The 25,162-nt window shown below is 33.9% G+C and overlaps 1 protein-coding gene across 2 annotated transcripts in view; it reads left to right on the forward strand.

The window, feature by feature from the left end:
• Taf6 (TBP-associated factor 6) overlaps positions 1 to 23,309 on the forward strand; it is a 49,726-nt gene extending 26,417 nt beyond the window's left edge. The window contains exons 10-13 of one of the 2 annotated variants that reach the window (XM_069831312.1): positions 3,365 to 3,492; positions 5,844 to 6,050; positions 9,270 to 9,390; positions 22,500 to 22,639. In XM_069831312.1, the coding sequence (XP_069687413.1) occupies positions 3,365 to 3,492; positions 5,844 to 6,050; positions 9,270 to 9,362 (428 nt within the window). In that variant the 3' untranslated portion in view covers positions 9,363 to 9,390; positions 22,500 to 22,639. Of the gene's footprint in view, positions 1 to 3,364; positions 3,493 to 5,843; positions 6,051 to 9,269; positions 9,391 to 22,499 lie in introns of both variants that reach the window. The other variant, XM_069831313.1, reaches the window with a different exon arrangement.
• Positions 23,310 to 25,162: the final 1,853 nt, after the last annotated feature.

A 25,162-nucleotide genomic window follows, 5' to 3' on the forward strand; every position in this document is an offset into this window, starting at 1 on the left:
ATATGGAAAAATATGGAAAATAAAAGTAGGATTTTTCAACCCTACACATTGTGAAACATAAAGATAATGCAAAATATAAATTATATTAGCTTTATAAGTAAATATGTATTTACATATAAATCCTTTCCCTGCTCATAAGTGATACCAATAAGACGTCACTCATGAGGCAACTAAGCCAGGAGATAATAGGGTAGAGTGACCAGTTCCTTTCCCCCTCCATTGCATGCATTGCTGAATAGTAGCATATTATATTAATCAGACTTCAGATGTATACAAATAATTGTTCTTCCTCTGACACATATCGTCAAGTGAGATGTACTGCCTGATAATAGATGTAGTATAAGACTTAAAATAGGTAAGCGAAGCAGGCACCACTGTAATTTTAAGAAAAGGGATAATATAATGCCTTACTTTATATGATATTCATGCAATACACCTGTTATTCATTGCACATTGCCACAAGGTACATATTTAGATTTTCTGATGTTAAATTCTGCCTTCTATCAAATAGAACATTTTTAGCACAGCAAATCATCAATTCACGTAACTGGTGCGTGTTTGAAGCAAGTTAGTGTACATGGACTTCTGTCTACCACAACTGTAGTATTATATTTCATTATTTGGCAAATTTGTTTTATTTCCTGTATTTAGAGACAGTACAGTTTGCACTTTTCATTAATGGTAGATGAGCAGAAAGAGATTTTAGTGTACATATTTGTAATTCTGTTTGTATAATAAAATAAGTTATATAAAAAGTGTTACAACTCTCAGTCGAACATTAAACTCTCACATCAGAAGGATAAAAATTGAAGGAAATAAAAATATTGGTTGTTAAAATAACTTAAAATAGCAAATAAATAAACTTTTAGTTTATTTTAAAATAATAGAAAAGGCAAAAATAAGCACTTATTCTTAAAATAGGCAACAGTAGCTTAAATAGGCAAAATAAAAATTCGTCCTCTCACCTCTAAATACCTCGAAATGTATTTAAATACACAGTGGAATCCAGATTTTAGGCGACCTCTATTTAACGTTTTTCTGCATTTATCTTTGAAATTTCATGGTCCCAATAATTGTTACATATGATTAATGTATTTCTGTATTCAATTTAACGTTATTCTCTTTGCTATGAGACCCGTATTTTACGTTTAAAACTGTTTTTAAATATCTTTTATTCTTTAATCTCGACTAATGCAAAAATAAAATGTGTTTCAATTAAATGCGTAAAACCATGTAAAATAGAAATTTTTTTGAAGAATCAATGACTTGGCAACGTTGCTGCCTTGCTAGCACGTGATTCCCCCTCCCTCACCTTGTCTACATGAAGCTGCATTCTTATTCGTCTGCTAATTCCTGCCCTTTGCGAGAACCAATCACAAGCAGAATAACACACAGCAGAACAGGACACAAACAATCTGTTAATTCCCACTCTATGCGAGAACCAATCATATTCAGTGTTGGCTGTAACAGCCATCCATGACAAATCACTTCTTACCTTTGTTGTGCTCGCTGAAGTGTGTGGTGTGGAATTTTTCACCATTATTGTGCATATCACTGGAAAACAATGGTCATGAAAAAGAAAATACTTTCTCTCACAGAAAAAGTTAATTTAATTCGCAAAATGGGGGAAAAATGCAAATGCTAAGATATTCGAGATGGCAAGAGGAAGACTTGATTGGCACCCAGTTCCCCTTATGTTTTCCATTTCTTGTACAGTATTGTCCGTAATTGATTATTGTAACTTTTTTGCAAAAGTATTCAAACATTTTAAACAAAGTAGCAAACCCCTATTTAGCGTCAACTCCCATTTAAGGTTAGTTATTCTGTGACACCAGAAAAACATTAAATGGAGGTTCTACTGTATCGTCACTGCACATCCAAACTCTGCTATGTGTATTTAAACAGATTTTTGAAAAGAAAGAAAGAAAAAAAAACATAACTTTTAATTCCCTTGATTTTCAAAGCTACTTTCGGTATAATTTCACTATTTTTCATGTAATGATTGAAATCATACCGAAAGTAGCTTAAAAATCAAGGGAATTAAAAGTGATTCTTCTTTTTCAGACAAATCTGTTTAAATGCACACAGCAGATTTTGGAGGCACAGTGATGATATATAACTTAGACATATATGTCAACCCAGTAATAAAAGGCATTTTGCCAAACATTTGACATCTAATAATAACATATATAGTATGTAACTTTCATTTGTGGATTTTTCTTAAATATGTATCTTAGAAATAATGATTAGCTCCTACATTGGGACCATTCCTATTCCTGATTATGGTGAATGACCTTCCAGAAAATGTTAGTTGTGAATCTGTATTATTTGCAGATGACACAACTCTCTATTCATCACATACTAATATAAACATTTTAAATTCAGTAATGAAAAAGTCATATAATACTGCAGTAAATTGGTTTCGGATGAATGATTTCAGTTTAAATTGAAATAGAACTCAAAAATACATCAAATCCCGAAGCTCAGTCACAGGTAAAATTGTTAGGGCTTTTATTGGATTCTGAACTAGCATGGGATGAATATGTTAATTTGTTAAGTATTTAGCTATCAAGAGTAATTTACTTATTAAGACATTTAAAACCTTTAATACCGAAATTCTACCTCATAAATTCTTATTACGCCTTTTTCAATAGTATATTATCATGTGGTATTTATATTTGGGGAAATAGCAGTAGCATATCCAAGATTCTCATTCTACAAAAAAAAAAGCTATACGCATTTTAACAGGATCTGCATATGACGCTCATTGTAGACCACTATTTATTCAAGAAAAAAATTTTAACTCATAAATTTATATATATTCCAATGTCTAATGAAAATTAAGAAAAACCTTAATACTTATCACTCTAAAATAGAAATTCATCATTATAATACAAAGTATACAAGGTACAATTATTGCCTTTTAGAACCTAGAGTTAGATTAAGTAAGTCCAAAAAGTGGTTCAATTCTATTGCTATAACAATGTTTAATAAGTTACCACAAAAGGCACATGATGCAAATTATATACAATTTAAATCTGTTTTGTATAACTGGTTAATCAACCATCCATTCTATAGTATTAGTGAATTTCTTGACTCCACTCTAATGTATTCTAAATTTATAAGCTGCATTGCTCTTCATTATTACGATTATTATTAGTATTGGTTATTGTTGTTATTATTATTAGCAGTATTGTATTTCATTTGTATTATTGTATCATCTGTTTTTATATTTTATGTCAAATATTATTTTATTTTATGTCTATTGTGACAAACTGTTGCTCATGACATTAAGAAACAATCTTGTGCATAGTGTATCAGCAACGATTGATGACTTTCCTACTGATATTTATCTTTGTTACAGGTTCTACTTCTACTGGAAGTGGACGAACAATCATGGTGGGTAGTGCTGGAGCTCCAAGACCTGTTGTATCAAGCAATAATGCCTCGAAATATGTTATTGTAACGTCGAGACCAACTACCCCAAGTCAGGTCAGTGAAGAGTATAAAATTTAATGAATTGTAATCTGTATATTAAGTTCCGAAATACTAAAAGTAAACATTTGTTTTCCCAGGTACTGATTTCATAGAGACAAATACAGTATAAGAAGTCAGTTAGTTTTAAGAATAAAACTGCTAAATACTGTATTTGCTCACTTAATTTGTACCCTGCGTATTTTGTGCACCATAATTTTTCAATGATTATTTTGGATTTTGCTTTTGCTACGTGTATTTTAGACAGGATATGTTGAGTTTTGCTTCCCATAAATGAAGACCTTTCCAGAAAAAAGATGTAACATCAAATTATTGAAATATGTGACTTAGGTGAGGAAAGTAATTCTGAAGCATTCATTTATAACAAAATATCGCATTCAATATCACAATAAAATTTTGTTCTCAATTGGTTAAATAGTTTTGTCAGTAAAGATAGGCCTATTGGAATATGACCCTGAAATTATTTTCCTTTTACCTGAAACATAAATTATAATTTTGTTGGTTACATCCTTATTCTGGGAAGGTCTTCAAATATTGATTTTTACTATTAGTTGGTGTCGCAACATGAAGATGCATCAAGAGTACATTGATCAACTATCAACATACTATTTACATATAATGATCTGATTAATTATATACTATTGAATAGACTATATAATAGATTCATTATGATTCAGTAAATTTAATTATTACTAAATCAAGATTACGAAAACTTTTATTGATATAGTCCGAGTCTCCTTAGTTTATACCCTAAAAGTGAAACTTAACCAATTTCCCACTATTACTATGTAAATTAGTTGATTACAGTGATTTTCTAGTTGTTAGGTTGAATTTTATTTTGCAAACTTTGTTTTCGAATTTTGGTACTGGTAAATACTATGACTGGCAGTTACTTTCTAACTACAGTCAACTCTGGATATAATGAACTCGGTTATAATGAACATTCGGCTATAGTGAACCTAAATCGTTGATCCTGACTCACATACATTATAAAGTACTTTAATATTTCCGTTTATAGTGAACCCTCACTTCTGTTATAGTGAACCTAAAACTAGAACTTCCCCAAGAAAATGTAATTTTAAAATGGCCAAAATGGTAATTTAGAAAAACCCTTTCTCCTATAAACTTCCAAGAATATGTTCAGAACAAAATCTCAAATAATTTACTCCTTAAGTGCATTGAAAGAAAAGGATTCGTTCAGCTTCCTGGACAGTTTGAAACATGTTAAAGAGAATAGTGTATGTAGTGAGGGAGAAAGGAAGGATTAGTTCTGACTCCTTTAAAAGAGGTTATTAGAAGAATAGGAAGAGAAAGTGTTTTCTTTTGTAAAAAGGAGTAGAGTGATGACCAAAGGGTAAATACAAGAAGGATTACAGTATAATGGTCAACAACCCTCCTTCCCGCATCTTTGTAAAAGTGAACCCGGGGAAATTCCGAGGTCGAGTACATAGTAGCATACCTCTAGTGGGAAGAGGTGCGAAATTGGTCAATGCCTACTACCTACATGGTCAGATTAGATTCAAGTTTCGAACTGTGAACATCTGAATGTCGAAGCATAAAGTGTTTAAGTTGGAAGATAAAGTGAACATTAATACTGATATTGAACGTGGTCTGTCCCAAGTAGACATTAATATTGTATGTATAGCTACGTCAATAGTATAAAAACACACATTTCGGTTTTAGTGAACCTTAGATATAGTGAACGAAATATGCTGGTCCGCAGAGGTTCACTATAACTGAAGTTGACTGTATTATTTTGACAGCATCGTTTGTCTTAGAATATGTTGCAAACATTCATGAAATGAAGGTTACTTGTGAGTGTTACTTGAAATTTGAACGTAATTAGTAATTAATATGTAATATAGTAATAATTAATAAATAGCATACATTTTAAAGTGGTATTCTGTTTTCGGAGTTCATATTAAGGTTGTTGATTTGCATCAGTTCCTCTTACATTCTGCTATAAGTCAGCAAGGTCTTTTCTTGTGTGTTTGGTGTTGTCAAGTTTTTTTGCACTGTACGAGGTGTTTTTTGTTAATCCTGGTTCATAGCATATGGTGTATTCTTGTAATGTGACCCAATTTAATCTGTAGAGATGCTTCAAGAGGTAATCATGTTTTGTGAACATATGGAGTGATTCTACAGCAGTTTTTCTTGTCATATGTGGGAGACAAATTAATCCGCCTCTTTGTGGTGTCTCCTAGGTAAATGTAAATTGATTACAGAAGATGTGAGAATTGTAAATGTTAAAAGTGCAAGTTGTAGCATATTGTGTATGTAACTAACCTTAGGTTCCTATGTGTTTGTAGTCTTTATTTTTATATCAGTTTTTCTGCTCTCATTTCCAGGAGAGTCTAGTTCGTTTACCAGTGCAGGCCCTTCAGGCATCACAAGCTCCAGTAAGCAATCCAAGTTCAACAGTTGTGAAAATTGTTACTGCTGCACAGTCAATAGCGACACAGAAGATTGTCCAAGCTCCGGCATCAAACCAGCAAATGACGAAGTTGGTCGTAGTTTGCATGGCCAACTCTGGTAGCACTACCAGTACAACACAGGTATCATTCCTTGAGATTTTGATTCAGTTGCAGTAGTCTTTTTATTGATGACCAAGTAATAATTGGATAGTCTGTTGGTTGATTTGATCTGGTCTGGTCTGGTCTGGGTTGGGCTGGTCGGTTTGGTTTGGGTGTGTTCAGTCAGTTTGGTTTGGGTCGGTTTGGTCAGTTTGGTTTGGTCAATTTGGTTTGGATTGATTCGGTCAGCTTGGTTTGGTCAGTTTCAGATGCACTGAAATTGGTGTCAGATCATTCTTTTTTTGCATCCCAGTACTTTTTCACAATGTTGTCTGAAGAGTCTAATATTGGGCAGATGAACAGATGAGGTCCATCCATCACAATACCTTGGTGTCACAGAGAGGAGTTCAGCAGCACTCTAATTCCAATTCTGTAGAGATGTTTAGCCAGGAAATTATGACTACAAATTTTGCTGTGCCTGCTTTTTGAGGCAATTCTAGAATAATGTCGTGTTTCGATTATTTCTTCCCACCATTTTTCTTCTGATTCCACAGACATTCATTATTTGTGTTGTTTCTTAAGTTTTATTTTGATGAGCCGTTTCACTGATTCAAATAGTAAATTGTTTAGAGCTTTTGTTGTTATTTTAGTACCTTTTTTTGGTCAAAGTGTCTGTTTTATTTTCATGTTAGCCATAATGTGAAGCAATCCATTGCATCAGTATTTAATTGTTAAAATTGTAGGGTTATCTCTTTGATTTGTTTTGTGTTTCACTTGAACTGCTGATTCCTGTATTGCTGCTATTGAATCTGTTAGAATAACTGCCTTGTTAAATTTCTTTCCTCGATAACTCAACTGCTGCGTGGTTGCTTTTATAGCTTCAATTTCACCACCAAAAGCTGTTGTGTTTCGTCCCATGTTTTTATAAAATGAAAATAGTTTGTAGGTCATTTCTGCTTCTACTTCATCCTTTTATTGTTGAAAAGAACTCATTGTATACAGGTGAACTGTAATTAATGTCATTAATTTCAGGATTTTATTTTTTGAGATATTTCATACAAAAATGTTTAGTATAATTTTGCTCGTTTTTGCTTCCTTTTCGAGATAAAAATATTTTCATATGAAAGATTTCATAGCATGTTTTGGGAAAGCCATTGATTTAATTCGCAATATCCTCAGTCAATTTAAGAGAGTAGTGTATTATGATAATAAATAATGGAAAGAATTTTAATTTTGTGCTTTAAATGTGCAGAAATTTGATCCAAACACATGCAACATTGTGAAATTCCTTTGCATAACGAAAAGTTGCATTTGTTCAGATCAAATTTCTGCACAAGTAAAGGGCAAATTAATAATTGAAAGAATTGTAGTTTTTTTCCTTTAAATTGACAGAAGTTTCTTCAGATCAAATATAACTTTTCGTTCAGCAAAAGAATTTTACAATGTTACATTTGTTTGGATCAAATTGCTGCACATTTAAAGCACAAAACTAAAATAAATTTTATTGTCATAATATACTGCTCTCTTAAATTGACTGAGCATATTGGGAATTAAATCAATCACTTTCCCAGAACACGCTATGATGTTTCATATAAAACAATTTTTATCTTGAAAAGGAAGCAAAAACGAGCAAAATTGTAGTAAACTTTTTTTGTCTGAAATACTTAAAAAAATAACCTGCTGAAATTAATGACATTACTTACAGTTCACCTTGAATATATAAATCTAGCAATTATCAGGATGTTGTGTTGGATTGTGTCAAGGGTTAGGGTTTTGGATATTTCTGGATATATGTCTGTCTGTTTCTGTCTCTTTATATATTTTTTGTTCTTTTCTTGAGGTACTCTGTTAGTAATTGGTTGTAGTTTATTATCGTATTATACCATAATTTGTAGAGATGTATACGTAATTTGTAGAAATGTTCTTAAATTCAGCCTTGTGCAAGAATTATAATTTAAAATTAAACTGTTAAAAGAAATTGGATATTGGTATCCTAAGAAAAGAAAGAAAGAAAAAGAATAACAGACGACTAAATTTTAGGAGCAGTATACACATACTTCATTTGTGAAATATATATATATATATATATATATATTTTTTATCCAATGCCACCAGGTTGTCTTTTCGACATTTCTGGTCTTCTCTCCTGGCCGTGGCTTAATTGTAACCCACTTCTGAGGTTGGGGCGCCTGGAAGGCGAAGTTACATTACCCCGATGATGTGATAGGATGATTATGATAATGTGGTGCCAGGAGAGGTCTTAAATCTAAACTTAACCTAAATTCCAGACCATGGACGAACACAGGAATAATCCCCTTTAAGGAAAAATTCCTGTGCTCTAACCGGGAATTGAACCCGGGACCTCATGAACTATAGCCAGAAGCTCTGACCACTAGACCATGAGGCTGGTCATGTGAAATATATATGACATTGACAATTACATAACAAGTACAACTCTGTGGTGTTCGGGTAAAGGGGGATAAGTCATTTTTTGTGCAGATGAAATTTTGTTCCCCACATGAACACACAAGTTAAATTATACAAGTGAGCGTGCAAAAATCAAAAGAATACTTGCAGTTGATGTGTTTTATTTGTGTAGAAAATTATTTGCAATAAGGGTTAAAAGTTTAATTTTCATTTATCTCCGAACTCATTTTTATGACTTATCTCCCTTTACCCAAACAACACAGAACTGCACAGTTTCAAGCTACCTGTGGAACATAAAAAAGTAGACTTAAAAAAATGACAAATCATGTTTCAGTAAATTCCTTGTAACTGGCATACAATTAACCGGCAATACCGAAACAACAACACTTTCAGTTCAAAATAAAAATTTTAATCTGCTGCCACATTGCCACAGCCTGGACCACCAGTGTTGTCACATTAGGAAATTCGGACGAACTTTAATGTTCAATGAATATTCGAACCTCAAATTAGTGTATTATTTGTGTTCTGTTTTAATAAAGAAAATTCACACACTTTTTGTGTTATTGAGTTATGATCAAATAATTGAGAAATAATTCACTACGTTTTCAACAGTTGGCATCATAAAATACGAACAAGTAATTATTAGAAATATTTATTCCGTTATCTGGCAAAATCTCGTATCCGGAACTAGCCTGGTCCCTTTGGTGCTGTTTAAGAGGCATTACCCTGTCATTGACGGTAAATATAACAGTGACAGATTAATATTAACAATTTTCTATTTACTGTTGTGCACTCTCTCTGTCTCTTTCTCTCAGTTAAGAATATATTTTGCAGGCAGTAACAAGTCCAGGATCAAACCTAGGAGTGAAATCCGTGTTTGTAACACAGCAGCAAGTCAAAATGGAAACTGGAACAGATGAACAGTGACCATCTCTCTCCATAGAGGACTGGACAAGTAAGGATAATTTCAGTTTTTCCTGTTCATTTTTTTTTGCTTTTTGTTCAATGACAGGGGCCTTAACTTGCTGTTGCTTGCCCTGATTCTGTGAGCATGCTAATAGATGTCACTTATTGCTGAGAAGATTCTGAGACCATTGTATGAGTACTGCATAAAACTATGAAATGTATTACAACATAGATTAAATGGAGACTTTTGTGCGGTTATCCCCATTTATGCCTTGAAGTAAAATGACACATCGAAAAGGTGGTGACTACCTTATTACTACTTTCACTATGAAATTTTTACTCTAAACTTTATTAACACTTGTATTTTTATAGTTCTCTGGTGGATGGGCAAAAGGGTTTAAGTCACTCTATGCAAAATTTACAGGAGGAATTTTCAAAGATTTAAACAACTGCTGTATATCCGAAAAATAACATGTTTCGGCTATTTATTGATTTTCTTTGACGTCACTGGTTTTAGAATCTCTTTTAGGAAACGGGTTTAATGAAGGAAATCTTACATCACAAAAATAATACTTAAGTCCTTTTGCCCACCTGTCGGAGAGTTAATATGCTGGCGCCTCTCAATAATATCTGGACATCGAGAACAGCTACAGATCTGTGCTACCACTTGTTTGATTTGTAATCGCTAGTTCTGCAATATTAAATTAATATAGACACGTATGATAACATTTGAGTGAACCATATTGAAAAATTTGTTGTGAGCTGGGACTAATTTTTGGAATGTTGCTTCATATAAAGAGAAAATTATATTGCTTGCACTTCATTAATAATAATTATTTTTCTTAACATAGACCGATAATCTCCATTTGTAAATTGAAACAAAAATAAAATGGTGAAACTAACATAACTTTAGTTTAATCCCCAAAACTGGGTGACAGATTCTACGTGGCTTACATGGCTGTCTATTCCTGATACAGCACAGATTTTTTTTTTTCTGTTTTTTAGAAACATTGTAATTTCTTATTGTTATATTTAGATATATTATGTTGTTGTTGACAATGCTAAGGATCTTGGATTTCTTCCATTATCCTGTTATATTTAGATATTAGTCTTGTAATATAGTGGTAAGACACGGGTATAAAAGACTTCGGAATAATTTTGTTGGTGAAGAAATCGGCTGCTTCATTACCCCCTCCTCTGCATCCAGGCAGCCGGGGTTCGATCCCCAGCCAGATCGTGATGGAATTTGTGGTGAATAAAGGAGATTTTGCAGAGAGTTTTTCTTGGAGTACTCCCATTTTCCTCTATCACTGCACCAACACACTCCATATCTCTCCTTATTTCATCTATCATCTGTAAAAGTAAAAATAGGCTTGGATGAATGAAGTTTTGGAGTTAGTACAGGTTTCCCTGAGGCTCATCAGGCTATTCGTATGTGGATGGAACCTAGCTCTTATCAGGGGCTGAGGCAGGATGGCCCACCTGTCAGCGTCGGCTGATCAGAAAGGGCTCTGGGCCGTTTGGGCTCATCAGGCCAAATTCGCAAAAAAAAAAAAAAAAAAAAACGGGAGAAAGAGCAAAATTCGAGACAAATTACAATCGTAAAACGTGTCTACAGGACAAGTCTTTTTCAATAAAAATCTTAACTCTGACTCAATTAGCAGAAATTCATGAAAAAATCATTTGCAGAAATAATATATTATTGCTTTGTGTTGTCAGAATTAGTTTTCAAGAACTATTGAATAGATTGAATCTTTCCCTTGAATAACAACTTAATGTGCTTTACATCGTTTGTCTGTTTCCAGAGTATATTGAATCTTATTAATACGTCTCCCTCATGATAAAATATAATTTCCTTCCATCAAACACAGCATACTCTAGAAACATTTAAATGTTGTTCTGTGCAATACTGTTTACTAGATCTAAAATGTTTAATGCCCTGTATCTCAAATTCAAGATTTTGTAGTCAAGTTCTTATTCCAAAGAATGTCTCAATTTAAAATAAACTCAGTCAACGAAAGGACATTATGGAGCATGTCGACTCCATGTTGATTGCACAAAACACTTCCACTCTGTTCTGTCTTTTGCTAGTTCCTCCCAGTTGGTAATTCGCATTTTCATGCATTCCTTCTGTATTTTATCTTTTCATCTACTTCGAGATCTTCCCAGTGGCCTTCTGTTGTTAAAGGTGTTCATATATACAGTGAAACCTGTTCAAATCGGAACCTGAATAATTCGGAATCCTGTCTATTTCGGAACAATTTATTGGTCCCGGCAAAATTCGTATGTATTATTTTGTAATTTTTCCTGAATAAAACGGAAACTGTCCAACGCGGAAATGGAAACTGCCTGCTACTGTTCAAAACGGAAATAATATTTTGGATACACTAAATTTTGTAACTATATTTTGAAACAGGGTGTAATTTCAAGGAATATACGAAAAATGTAGATCACTAAGATAAAAACAAGTTTTCTTTGCAAAATTTTAGAGGGTGCGAGGGTGTGTTGGCCTGTCAGTCATACATTTTATTACCCTGTTGACTAGGCAGACGAGTCCACATCCGCAAACTGTCGTACCTAGACAGAGTGCAAGTATAGTGATTTCCTGATAAAAAAATTGCGTAAAATGTGGCATTAACATTAAGTGATGAAATAAATGTTATCGAGTTAAAGGAAAATTAAAAACGAAGTTTATGTGAAATAACATTGAGGTTCAGTTGTGAAAAACTCAGTGTGACACTTTAAAGATGAAGATCATGAGTGAGTGGCTTGTGGCCAATATTGGTGACATAAAAGAAACCGGAAAACAACTGTTTATATGGAAATAAATGAATTGTTGTGGGAGTGGGTTCTTCATGACCTTTCAAAGAACATGCCAATTTCTGGATCTATTTAGCAAAGCAAGCCATTGAACTGGGAAAGAAATTAGATAAACCAGAATTCAAGACTTCTAATGGATGGCTCCTAGTCCAATTAGTTAATAATGTGCAGTGATATACAGAAAAGTATTATAGTATAGTGTTAGATATTAAATTCAATGAGATTAGTAAACTTTAATGAGTTTATTTCTTTTATTGGGTTAATTTTACGACGCTGCATCAACATGTAGGTTATTTAGCATCTGGATGATATGAAGGTGATAATGCCGGTGAAATGAGTCTGGGGTCCAGCACCGAAGGTTACCCAGCATTTGCTCGTGTTGGGTTGAGGGAAAACCCCGGAAAAAACCTCAACCAGGTAACTTGCCCCGACCGGGATTCGAACCCGGGCCACCTAGTTTCGCAGCCAGACACGCTGACCGTTACTCCACAGGTGTGGACATTTAATGAGTAATGAGTGAGTTACAATAACATTTGTATAGAAAATGAGATTTTTAATCACGATGATTCACCAACGAAATAAGCTACAGAAAGCTGATTTAATATGAGTAGTGTTAAACAGAATATTTTGTACTCCTTGCAGTTTGCAACGTGCCATTTTGTTTTTCATGTATACGAATGATAAAATATTCCATTTTAATGTAACACCTGAATAATACGGAAACCTGTCCCCAACGGAAAAAAAAATTAGTACCATGTCACTTCCATCTTGAACAGGTTTCACTGTATTTGTTTTGTGCTGCTGCAGTCATCCAAATGTATAACATGTCCTGCCCAATTTAATCTTCTGGTCCGTATTACATCTAAAATTGACGAATGATTATAAAGTTTGTGAATATCATTATTATGTCCAATTTTCCACTAGTTTTCAAGTGGGTCAAAAATTGGACCAAAAATTTTCCTCAACACTTTGTTTTTAAAAATCATTAATTTTTGTTTTTCCTTTTTAGTTAAGCTCCATGTTTCCATCCATATAATAGTACAGGTTGGATTAGTGTTTTGTAATAAATAAACTACTGTAACAATAAATAAACTACTATAACAAAATGTAGTTGTACCTACAATTAATAAAAGATACCCTGAGTCTGATTGATAGAGAATACAGTACGCAGATAGATTTAATGTGACAATACTGGAGCAGAAATATTTTGCAGAGAGTTTTCACATTACATAACGGGTGATAAATAGCTTTCAGTGGAGAAATAAAAGCAATATATAGAAGTGCTCGAAAGTATTTTGTGGAAAGCATATCGATCGTCTAGTTCAAAAGTGCGACAACTCAAAAAAACAAGTTTTGAGATATCTTCAGTTGAAAGTTTCAAATAAATCACTTAGAAAGGAACAGAGTTCTGGTTCATAACCACGACAATTAGAAATGAGTCAGTATTCAGGACGAGTTTATCACAATCTTCCAGTTCATTATTAATACATTTCGAAATGTACTAATAATAAATTAGTAAAGTTCATAGTTATAATTACTTCTAAAGCATTTTATTTAGTTTTTTTTTTTTTTTTTCTTTTTGGTTGTAAATATGACTTATCTCAATACTGAATCGGAAAGAGCTCCGAAAGGGGCTTTCAGTAGTATTAATAACTAAAAAATGGCAATTTTTTTAGGTTGTCGCACTTTTGAACTGGATGATCGCTATGTCAAAATTACATAAAGATAAGTATTGAATAGAAAAAAAATGCCAGTGGATAATTGGAAAGTATGTATTTCTAATCCACTTAGTACGAAAATACATTTAGTTTAAAAAGAGTTATCTTGCCAAAAAATAATTGAAAATTCTTCTGGATACAAAGTAATTTGTAAGTCCAAGTATGTAATAATAAAACAAAAATATTCTAGACTCTGAGAAAAAATCAATATTTCGTTGCATACCCCCGAGCCTTGATCACAGCAGAACATCTGCTTGGCATTGAATCCACAAGATTTTACAATCGCTGGAGTGGAAGTTGTAACCATTCTTCCAATAAAGTAGCAAAGAACTGATCCTTATGTGAGTAACTTCTACGATCCATTTCATTTCAGAGATGTTCAATAGGATTGATACTGACTCTGGCTTGGCCAGTCCAAAAGTTTGATTTTTTTTTTATCTGCAAAGAATTTTTTTAAATGACCGGAAGTGTGTTTTGGATCATTGTCCTGCTGAAAAATCCAATTACATGGCATATTTTTCCTCCCATGTGGAACCATATTCTTTTCTAAAATGTCACTATACATGAAATGATCCATATTCCCTTCTGTTTGGACTAGAGGACCAACTCCACTTCTAGAAAAACATCCCCACACAATGATGCTACCATCACTGTGCTAAATGGTCGGTATGTGGTGTTTTTGTTGTCTCTCTGGTTTTTTGGTCGACGTACATACTGTACCATTAGTAGAAAATAAATTAAATTTATTCTCATCACTCTCAGCATACTCTCAACACCTTATACCAACCAGTTTGTAGTGTTCCATGTTTGATATATTTAAAAAAATTCTAATCTGGCCTTCTTATTTTTTTAAATTTATGAGTGGTTTTCGTGATGGTCGTCTACCATTCAAATCACCAGCTACTAGGCAACATTTCACAGTAGAGACATATAGATAGGTTCAGTCCATGATGCTGCTCTAGGTCATTCGTAATTTATCGAGCCGCTTTTTGTGGATCAACAACCGATTGCTTACAAATCATTCTGTGCTCCATCACTGTTGTTTTTCGAGGACAATCAGACAACCAGACCTTGGCTTATTGTTTTTGCCATCAACTCGACACACTTATGAGTTGTGATATACCAAAATCTTTAGCAATGCTAGAGAGCGATTTCCCTTCTTCAAAGTGTTTAAAACAGCTTGTCTCACATGCACAGAGTATTCCTTTTGTTTTGGCATACTTGCAATGGTCTGTACAAATAAACAAGCACTGTCTAAATACCTAAACACCAATTTTTAATGTATGTGTATGTATTTATTCACACTGCAAATGGGTATATACCCGGTGGCAGTGGTAACTAATTACACTCAATAATGACAATTAATAATAAACACAACTAATAAAAAAACAATAATTAATAATAATAATAATAGTAATAATAATAATAATAATAATAATAATAATAATAATAAGGAGCATCCTAAATTAAATGAAGCATGATCACTTAAAATAACATTTAAAGTAAATCTAATTTGTATCTTAATCCTGAGTTCGAACTAAGACCCACGAGTGTTACAGGTTTATACCTGCACAATTACCTTTCGGCACTACACTTCAATGTATGCCATGCCACCAAATCAAACCACAGAACACTTATGAACTAATGGAATATACATTTATATTGCTATTCTATGAACTCGCCTGTTTCCTAGATACGTAACCACAGCAACGTGATGCTACTCATAGAATGGCACAGCTGTGTGCTTTACGTCGTAACTGCAGGCAAACAGTACTGACAACATAAAACCTTAACTACAAAATACTTTTGAGCATTACTGTACATAGCATTAACAAATCTATTGAACAAAGCCTATAACTTCAATAAAGCTATATTATTAATTGATTTTATGGCAGCAATAAATGCAATAACATCAAACAACATCCCAAAGAATACAGCAATAGCAGAGGGTCAGAAAACAATAGAAAGAAGACTTATCAAAGTTGAGTAAAATAATTACATTACAATGGATCCATCTCTTATGCGATGGTTGGATGGTGACATGGCCGATCTATTAGCAAAAAGGAAACAGAAATCTGCCAGAAAGAAAAACAGCATAAGATAAAAGTGGAAATAAAATTGATACTAACTGGGTAGGGAAACAGTCTAAAGAAGAAATACAAAATAGAAACTAACAAATAATGGCTCAGTATATAAATGGATCCAATAGAGATTCAAATTAAAAGACTGAAATGGAGGTGGATAGCACATACTCTGAGAAAACCTAATGAGGCTATAGAAAGACAAGCATTGGAATGGAATCCCCAAGGAGCTAGGAAGGTGGGGCGACCAAGAGGGACATGGAGAAGAACGGTTAATGAAGAGGTGGGAAAGTGTATAGAGAAGTGAAGGCTACAGCATCTAATCATGTCTGTTGGAAGGTTCTCACCGAGGCCCTGTGCTCCACATAAGGAGTGAAAGGACATACATACATACATACATACATACATACATACATAGAAATGGATAGCAAGAACTTCTCTCTATAATAAAAAAAAAAGTGGAAAATAACTATGACTGTTTGGCATACCATCTACGTCATATTACCATAAAAAATTCCAGTCTGGAGACTGATTGGAATCTCGTAAGGACATCAATAAAGAATAAGGCATGAGGCAACTAAGCCAGGAGATAATGGGGTAGAGTGGTCAATTCTTTTTCCTCCATTGCATACATCACTGACTAGTAACATACTGTAGTTCACTAATCAGACTTAAGATGTATGCAACAATTGATGGAGTTATGCAACAATAGACCAGTCGACGATTTGAAAAAGCTGAGATACGAGGGCTGATCAAGAAAGACTGAGACTGATTTTTTTCACAGATGTTTACGTGATCTTTTTAAAAATACTCCCCTTCTACTTGAATGCACTTGTTATAGTGTTTCTTCCAGTCCTCGAACAGGTGCAGGTCATTCTTTGTCAGGTTCTTGAGAATCAGTTATCACCAGTTGTTTGCACATCACTTGTTTCCACTGTTTTATTGTTTTGTGTTTTTTAATGTTATATTATAGATGTCTCCACCTGTATTGTTTCAGTGTAAGAGTACTGGACAGTCGTTTGACATACAGACAACATATACAGTTAGTACGAGACAGAGCTTTTCAAAGATTCTTAGCATTATATCCAATACTTAAAAGCTTCATTCCCCTCAAAACCAAACTATTGCTGTACTTATACGATCATGCATGTCCTACGCGTCAGAAATTTGGGCTCAAACCCATCCCCGCCACATCAAGAAACTCGATGGAATCCAAAGAGCTGTGTGCAGAACCATCACAGGAGCTGATTTTTACATTACTAATGCACAACTGTACAGTGACTTGGAAATCATTTTATTCAGTGACTACGTGCAGCACTTACGTAAAAACTATCTTGAGAAACTACAAACAGACCCTGATCCACTTATTAAACCATAATTACACATAGCATTCAGTGAACAATCAAGTAATGTTAAGTTTTCTGCAAAAATCATTGACTCTGAAAGTTTACCTACATAACCAGCTTACCAGTCTCCGTTTCTGATGGAGAAGATGGTCACACCTCAGTTACGTACTCATGTTATTCTAAGCAATATTCTTGTTAAGGCAAGGGTCCATGTGACCTGGAACTTGTAATGACATGTGTCTTTATTGACAGCACCAAATAAATAAATAAAAAACAAGGCCATTTTGTTGTACAGTTCTCCTGTCAACGGCCATATTGTACTATTTGGTTACAATCATTAATTATTCATTATCTCAAGTACCACATCACCAGTGGATATCTGTGTATCAACAAGAAGCTCCAAGATGGCTGATTAAACACAAATGAAAGTAGCCTTGTGCTAATTTTATTTATTAGGATTAAAGTCCCTATATCAGTGATGAATCATGGCTGCATCATTATGATCCTGAAGGAAAATCGCCAGGTTTGCTAACACCAAAAAAAAGGCGAGAGTTATTCCTCTGCAGGGAAGGTGATGGTGATCATGTTTTTTGACTGTAAGGGAATGATTTACCAGCACGCAGTTTCCCTGCACACTACTGTAACAGGAGCTATATTACACGTCAGTATTGGCGACACTGAGGAAGCACATTGCAAAGAAACAACTACAACTTCATCGGGATGGGTGGAGATTGCATTATGACAACGCACAACCTCACATCGCGAATCAATCATGCAATTTCTTGTTAAATTCAACATAACCTGTGTACCACATCTGCCTTATAGCCCCGATCTTGTTCCCTGCAACTTTTTTATCCTTGTCACTAAAGGCAAAGTTCCGGGGTATTGAATTTGAGGACTCTGAAGCAGTGCTCAAGAAATGTGAAGTTATTCTCAAGGACCTGACTAAGAATGGCGTGCATCATGTGTTGAGGACTGGAAGAAATGCTATAACAAGTGCATTTAAGTGGAAGGGGACTACTTTGAAAAAGATCATGTGAACATTGAAATGGAGTAATAAACATCTGTGAAAGAAAATCAGTCTCATCTTTTTTGATGAGCCTTCGTATTTCCATAGATTTCCATTTGGTTGGATTATTTAACTCAGAAAAAAAATCAAGAAAGCGATATGTACAGTCTGTTGCCATTTGTAAGCAAAATTCGATTGCTGATATAAAATCGATTTATTTAATGAGAATAGGATAAATAGGACCGTCAGTTTGCTTATCATACAATATATAGTGATTTATTTAAGTCACTTCATAATATTAAATCAGCTGCTGATCTGTAATTAAAAATTGGTTAGCCTTTTATTATTATTATTATTATTATTATTATTATTATTATTATTATTATTATTATTATTACTACCATCATCATTATTATTTGTGCTATTTTTTTAGCACACATCTTTGGATTCTGTGAACAGGGATTGCTCTTGAACTCTAGACATCATCTTATAAGATCCAAAATTGTTGCCGCATTAAGAAATAAGGGCTGGATAGTAGAAGAAGAAATCTTCTGTCTAGCTGAAAATGGGTCAACGAGACAATTCAATATTTTAGCGTACAATGCTGACACTAAACAGGGAATCATTGTGGACCCCACGATACGTTTTGAAGTAGGATGTCATGAGTCAGCCGAGGTCCACCTTGAGAAGAAATCGATCTATGAGCCTACAGTCAACTATCTCATGCTGAAATATGCTTTAATTCACGTTGAGGTATTCGGCTTGCTCATAGGTGCTCGAGGGACTATACTAGCTTTTTTTTCAAAGAATTTCGACCGAAGTTTGCTCTGCCAACATCTCTGAGGGATGACACTGTGATAATTGTGTTAAAAAATCCTGTTAAATCCTAATTAATAGCAATTGTAATTTTTGATGCCCTTTTCTTTGTTTTTTTTTTTTTTTTTTTTAATTTAATAATAATGTTTACATATTATGTATATTAATTTTTTGAGGATATACTGAGTCCGTAAGGGCTACCCTCAATGGGGGGCAGGTTTTGTAATAAAATATGAATACATACATAGCACAAGAAAACAGATACAACCCTAACATAATAGACAACATAATACGTAAGACAAAAGATAATCACAAAAAACATAAGAATACAACACAAACACAAGAACACAAAAACATCACACTAACATACGAAAACAAAAACACACACAAAATTGGAACCTCATTCAAGAAATTAAATTACAACATCGCATACAGAACAAATAACACTCTACAAAAACATCTCAACGCACAAACAACACAAACAAATACAACCACACAGGCGTATTCAAACTCAAATGTAATACCTGCAACAACTTCTACATAGGACAGACAGGCAGATCATTTCAAACACGTTACAAAGAACACATCACAGCCATAACGAAATTACAAAACACCTCCATATATGCAGAACACATCACAAATGCTAACCACACCCACAGAGACATCAACACAGACATGGAAATACTACACATCCAACCAAAAAACCAGAAACTAAACACACTAGGACAATATGAAATACACAGACACACGAAAACACACCCCAACGAAATTCTCAACACACAACTCAATTTCAGAAAACACACACACACTCTTTGACTCTACATTATATCACGCGAACACACCCTCACAGGAAACAAAACAAGAGGCGCCAAGACCAATAACGACCAGTTCTGAGGATGACCCATAAAAGGTCGAAACATGTAAACAAGGTACGTTAGAATTTAACACAAGAAAGTCTCATCATGCATATTCCGAAGTGATACAGTGTTAAAAGTTGTGTAATCAAGATGTAATATATGAATGTTACAATACTTCTTGCATAAAATGTTTAATAAGTAACGAGATTTACTTCATTGGCCAATATCTCGAAAACAGGTTTTTTTTGGTCTTATTGCACAACTTCGTCCAATTGTTCTTCCTCTTAACGTGTATCGTTAAGTAACAAGTACTGCCAGATAATAGGCATATCAGCCAGAACTCCAATCAGAGATTTAAATAGAAGAAAAATTAAAATTAAAAGACATCAGGAGTTTGTGCTGGAAAGCAAGGATGAAAATTATGTGAAAGACAAGATCTTAACCTACCTTTGGATATAAACAAGGAAACTGTAATTTCTGAGTTCATGGATTGCAGCGTATAATCAAGTATCATGATTAAGTTGTGATGGCCATATGAAGGCATGCAAAAGAATTTTCTAGCAGTGCTTTCTGCTTGAAGTAAATACAGTGAGATATTAATAGATAAATTGCTGGAAATAAAATAAAAGAATGTATGTATGTATAAATGTAATTCTGATAATTACATATGAGTCTTCACATAATAAAAGAGCATGTGCTCACTTTGTAACAACGATTTTTTTAAATGGAAAAAATGTTGAGATAAAAAAGCAATTGTTTTAATGAAAATAATTTTTGGCATACTGTTTGTATATGACATCTACTCTTTAAACCATTAAAAGAATTTTGCTTACATTTAGTACAGAGTGAGTCAGAACTTTCTCCGCACTAGTGGAATAAGCGAGAGCGTGCTAGATACGGAGAATGGAGTGGTACCACTGGCAGCGCTAGTGGAATAACGAGAGTGCGCCAAGTACGGAGAATGAATGTTGTTGTTTAGTCAACTGTCGGAAGACAAGTTTGAACCTTACAAGTGATACCAATAAGGCACCATTTATCAGACAACTAGGCCAGGAGATAGTCGGGTGCAACAAATCCTAAATATGGCGATAATAAATAAATAATATTGAAATTCCAAAACACTTGCCTACTCTATAGAAGATGCTGGAAATGTCCATTTTCTTGAAGACATAGATCTACCCGCTTCACCTTATTTTCAAAAACCTTGATCAAAGTTTCTTGACTCACTGAATTGAAAAAATCTGTTATTGCATATTTTAATTCATCGATCGTGGTAGGATTGGTCTGGTACACTTTAGATTTAGCTGTTCCCCAAAAGAAATAATCAGGAGGCGTTAGCTCGGGGGATCTCGGCGGCCACAATCCTTTTGAAATTATTCTTTCACCGAAAACCTCTTCTAACAATTGCATAGATCGGATAGATGTATGAGCTGTAGCACCATCTTGATGAAAGAAACAACTATTTAATTCAATTTCATTTAATTGCCCAATGAAAGGAAACAATATATCTGAGCAATAAACTTCAGAGTTTACTTTGTCGTTAAAAAAAAATTGGTCCTATAATGCTTGCTCGTGATATGGCACACCATACCCCAATTTTCTGGGAGTGCAATGGTGTTTCATGTAGTGCATAAGGGTTTTTGCAGGACCAGATCCGTGTATTCTGGGAATTTACGTAACCTGAAAGATGAAACCAAGCTTCGTCTGTAAAGAATGTCCTGCCTAACACGTCAACACCATGATGAATAAATCTTTGAAACCAAACACAATAATTTAGTCTTTTCTCATTATCTGTGGGTTTTAGTTCATGCACTACCGATACCTTGTACGGCCATAATCCTAGTTCATTCTTTAATGCTCTATGCACACTGGAATAGGAAATGTCAGTTTGCTGTGCCAATTTTCTAACCGATTTGTTAGGTCTTTTTAGCATTCGATCAGAAATATCTAACAGTTTGTCTTCCGTTAAAACTGTGGGCCTCCCACACCATGGAGCATCTTGCAAGGAACCTTTCTGGCGAAATTTATTTACCAGATCACGCACTGTATCCCGATGAGGTAAATTAGAGTTTGGGAAACGTTCTCTAAACTTCTGTTTCACTTTTTCACTGTATTTGTCACCTTCTCGAAACACATATTCCACTATAAAAGCTCGTTCTTCAACTGAAAACATTTCACGGGATGTATGCACTTGCTGGCTGCAATAAACTGACTGAAGGGTGGTTGTGTTTATAACCTTGCCAAGGACGCGCCGGTATTGTTTGTGTGGCTACCCCCTAAGACAAGGGAGAAATACCAACCTACACCAGGATATAAGTGTGCCTGCCACTGCGGAGAAAGTTCTGACTCTCTCTGTATTTGTGAGTTAATTTATAGGGATGTTCTGACATCGCTTTATATTAGTGAAATACTGGTAACTTATTTGAAGTCACTAATATCACAGAATCACAATTTACTCTTCTAGAATACAGATGCAGCTGTTTCAAATTTAATATGTCATTTTGTGTGTAGGAGGAGGCATCACTTGAAGAGTTTGGTGCTCTGCTGGTGGTGCACCGGTGTTCAGCTCAGCTATGTGGCTACAGTTAACAGACTTAAGTGGTGTGGTCGTATGTGTATATAAGCAAAATATCCAGTGGACAATGTGTAATATTATACACAATAGACGTACTAGAGAAGTCCTCTGTCAGTAACTGATAATTTAATGAAACTCTTTAATTTAATAACTATGAATGACAACTTTCATTAAAGTCAATATTTTTACATTCTTTTTTATTTGTAAACTATTGTTTTTACCTTTCTGTGGATAATAATAATGGTAACCTACCTCGTGACATTTTTCTTCATGAAAATTTGTTTTTACTTGATTGAATTTCTTCAATTTCAAGAAATTTTCTATTTAAAATTGTTATTTTATACAAATGTCGTTACAGATTAGAAAGTGAACATATTTTGACTAGAGAACGTTTCTTTCCTGACAGATAATGTGACTAAATAATGATGATTAACTTCCGACTTGTGAATGACTTTTTGCCTGCTAAAATGTTTTGCTAGTGCTGCCAATCGAAAAATGGTTATGAGTGTTATGACAATATAAAACAGTGTTGAAATTAACATGAGTTTGTACGTATAGACTTTTACACCCACCTGTTCAGTTGAAATTTATGATATGAGGAGGTTGGTGAGTGCAAAACAGGCTGGAGAAAATATCACAGGATTAGTGATTTTCATTTTTAAATTTTGGTGATATTAAATTACTCAGTGGTAAAAGCGAGAAGGCTGAAGATGATATTTTTCTGAAATATATAATTTTAGAAATTATGTTCCAATACTTCACCTCTGCCAACCATAGGTTTTTGTTAAATAATAAACTTGATTCTGAATTGTGGAGAAACTCTTGATTCTGAATTGTGGAGAAAATCAGAGTTGAAATCAGGACTGGTCCATTTTGTCAACAATAACCCAGATGATAAAGTTGGTCTTGCTCCTCCTTTATCTTTCTATCTGTTGTAGTAAATTTTTTTAAATACTGTTACAATATGTCAGTAATTTTGAACATATTTTGACTGAAACCTTATGTAAAAGTAACTAGTCTTTATATATATTCTTGCGAGAGTACCTTGTCATCCCCTATTGAATATTGTGTTATCAGTGACTTTATGTAGTCATTCATGTAAGTACTTATTAAGGGAGAAAAATTCATTCTGGCACCAGGAATCGAACCCAGGACTCTCAGCTTGGTGTGCTGAGTGCTCTTACCATCTGAGCTATGCCTTTGAATCATCAATGGCCTACTACCTGCATTTTAGACATAAAAGTCATATGCAGGAGCGCATATTTTAATTACTTTATGTCCATTTCAATAACAAATTTTGAATCGCTGTTAACACACACACATATATATATATATATATATATATATATATATATATATATATATATATATATTCTTACTAGCTTAAATTACCCACTGTTGCCTGTGTTTACAATTTTGTTTCTATTTCTAAGTAAATTGTTTGTTAGACTTTTCGGAGACCTCGGCAATGCAACTATATGACACCAAAACAAACTGTATTTACTAATCTTTGTTCCTTCCTAATGATGAATATTAAACAAAGTGCCACTAACATGGATTAATGACCTACTTGGAGGAAAGGCTCATATTAAAAGTAGCTGAAGATAAGGCACTGAAAAGAAGGCATTTCATAATGCGCCTTACATTCAACTGTTTTTGTTTGAATTAGCTTTGGCTTCAAGTTAAGCCCAAATCGGTTAAAACTGACTAAATGTTACGATAAAACTGAAAATTCGGAAGTATTAAAATTCATATTATTTTAATTTGAACAAAGATAATAAAAAGGATTAAGGAAATATTACATATTTACATTTGTTAAAAGGATAACTAAATTAATGTAGAAAAAGAGTAAACAGTATAACATTTTGGTATAATCCTTTTGCAGAGCTACACTTTAAGTTTAGCATGTTTCATAATGTTAGCCGTTACAAAGGTAATACAAAATGTCAAACAAAAAACATTTTCCGTACATGAAATTCATCATCTTTTACAATCTAGGTCGAAAAATGAACTTAAAACTAAGCAGAGAATATAAACTTTTCTGCATAAGAGAACTAGTTAGCACTTCTGTCTGAATATTAAACATACATATTTCACAGATTCACATACTTTCTCCACTTACTTTCACCCTTTATTTTCTCTATATTGAGCATGACGAATATGCATGATGCAGGTAGAGCATTTTATCTAAATGCATTTCTATAAACAACATTTTTTGTTTTATCACCGTGAGAGAAAATATACAAATTTTTTTAGGAGTACCCACTCCGGAGCATGCTACATACAGCTGACCATGAGAGAAGCATGAATTTTCTAAATTAATGCCAGCAAACTTGAGGGACAGCCCTTGGGCCTTGTTAATTGTCATTGCAAATGCTATTCTGACTGAAAACTGGAGATGCTTGAAAGTGAATGGCAAATCTGTCGATATAAGCAGAATGGGAGGGATGAACACGTCTTTTCCTTTTGCCTTACTGGTTAATATTGTAGCTTCAATCAAATGGCATGAATTTAACACAAAGCCGTGTTCTGTTGCACAGTTGTGGCGGGTCCAGGTTTCGCAATAACATTCTTGGTGATCCTGTTTTTAACAACAGGT

This window comes from Periplaneta americana, chromosome 7 (genome assembly GCF_040183065.1).
Source record: "Periplaneta americana isolate PAMFEO1 chromosome 7, P.americana_PAMFEO1_priV1, whole genome shotgun sequence".
In the NCBI taxonomy this organism is placed as follows: domain Eukaryota; kingdom Metazoa; phylum Arthropoda; class Insecta; order Blattodea; family Blattidae; genus Periplaneta; species Periplaneta americana.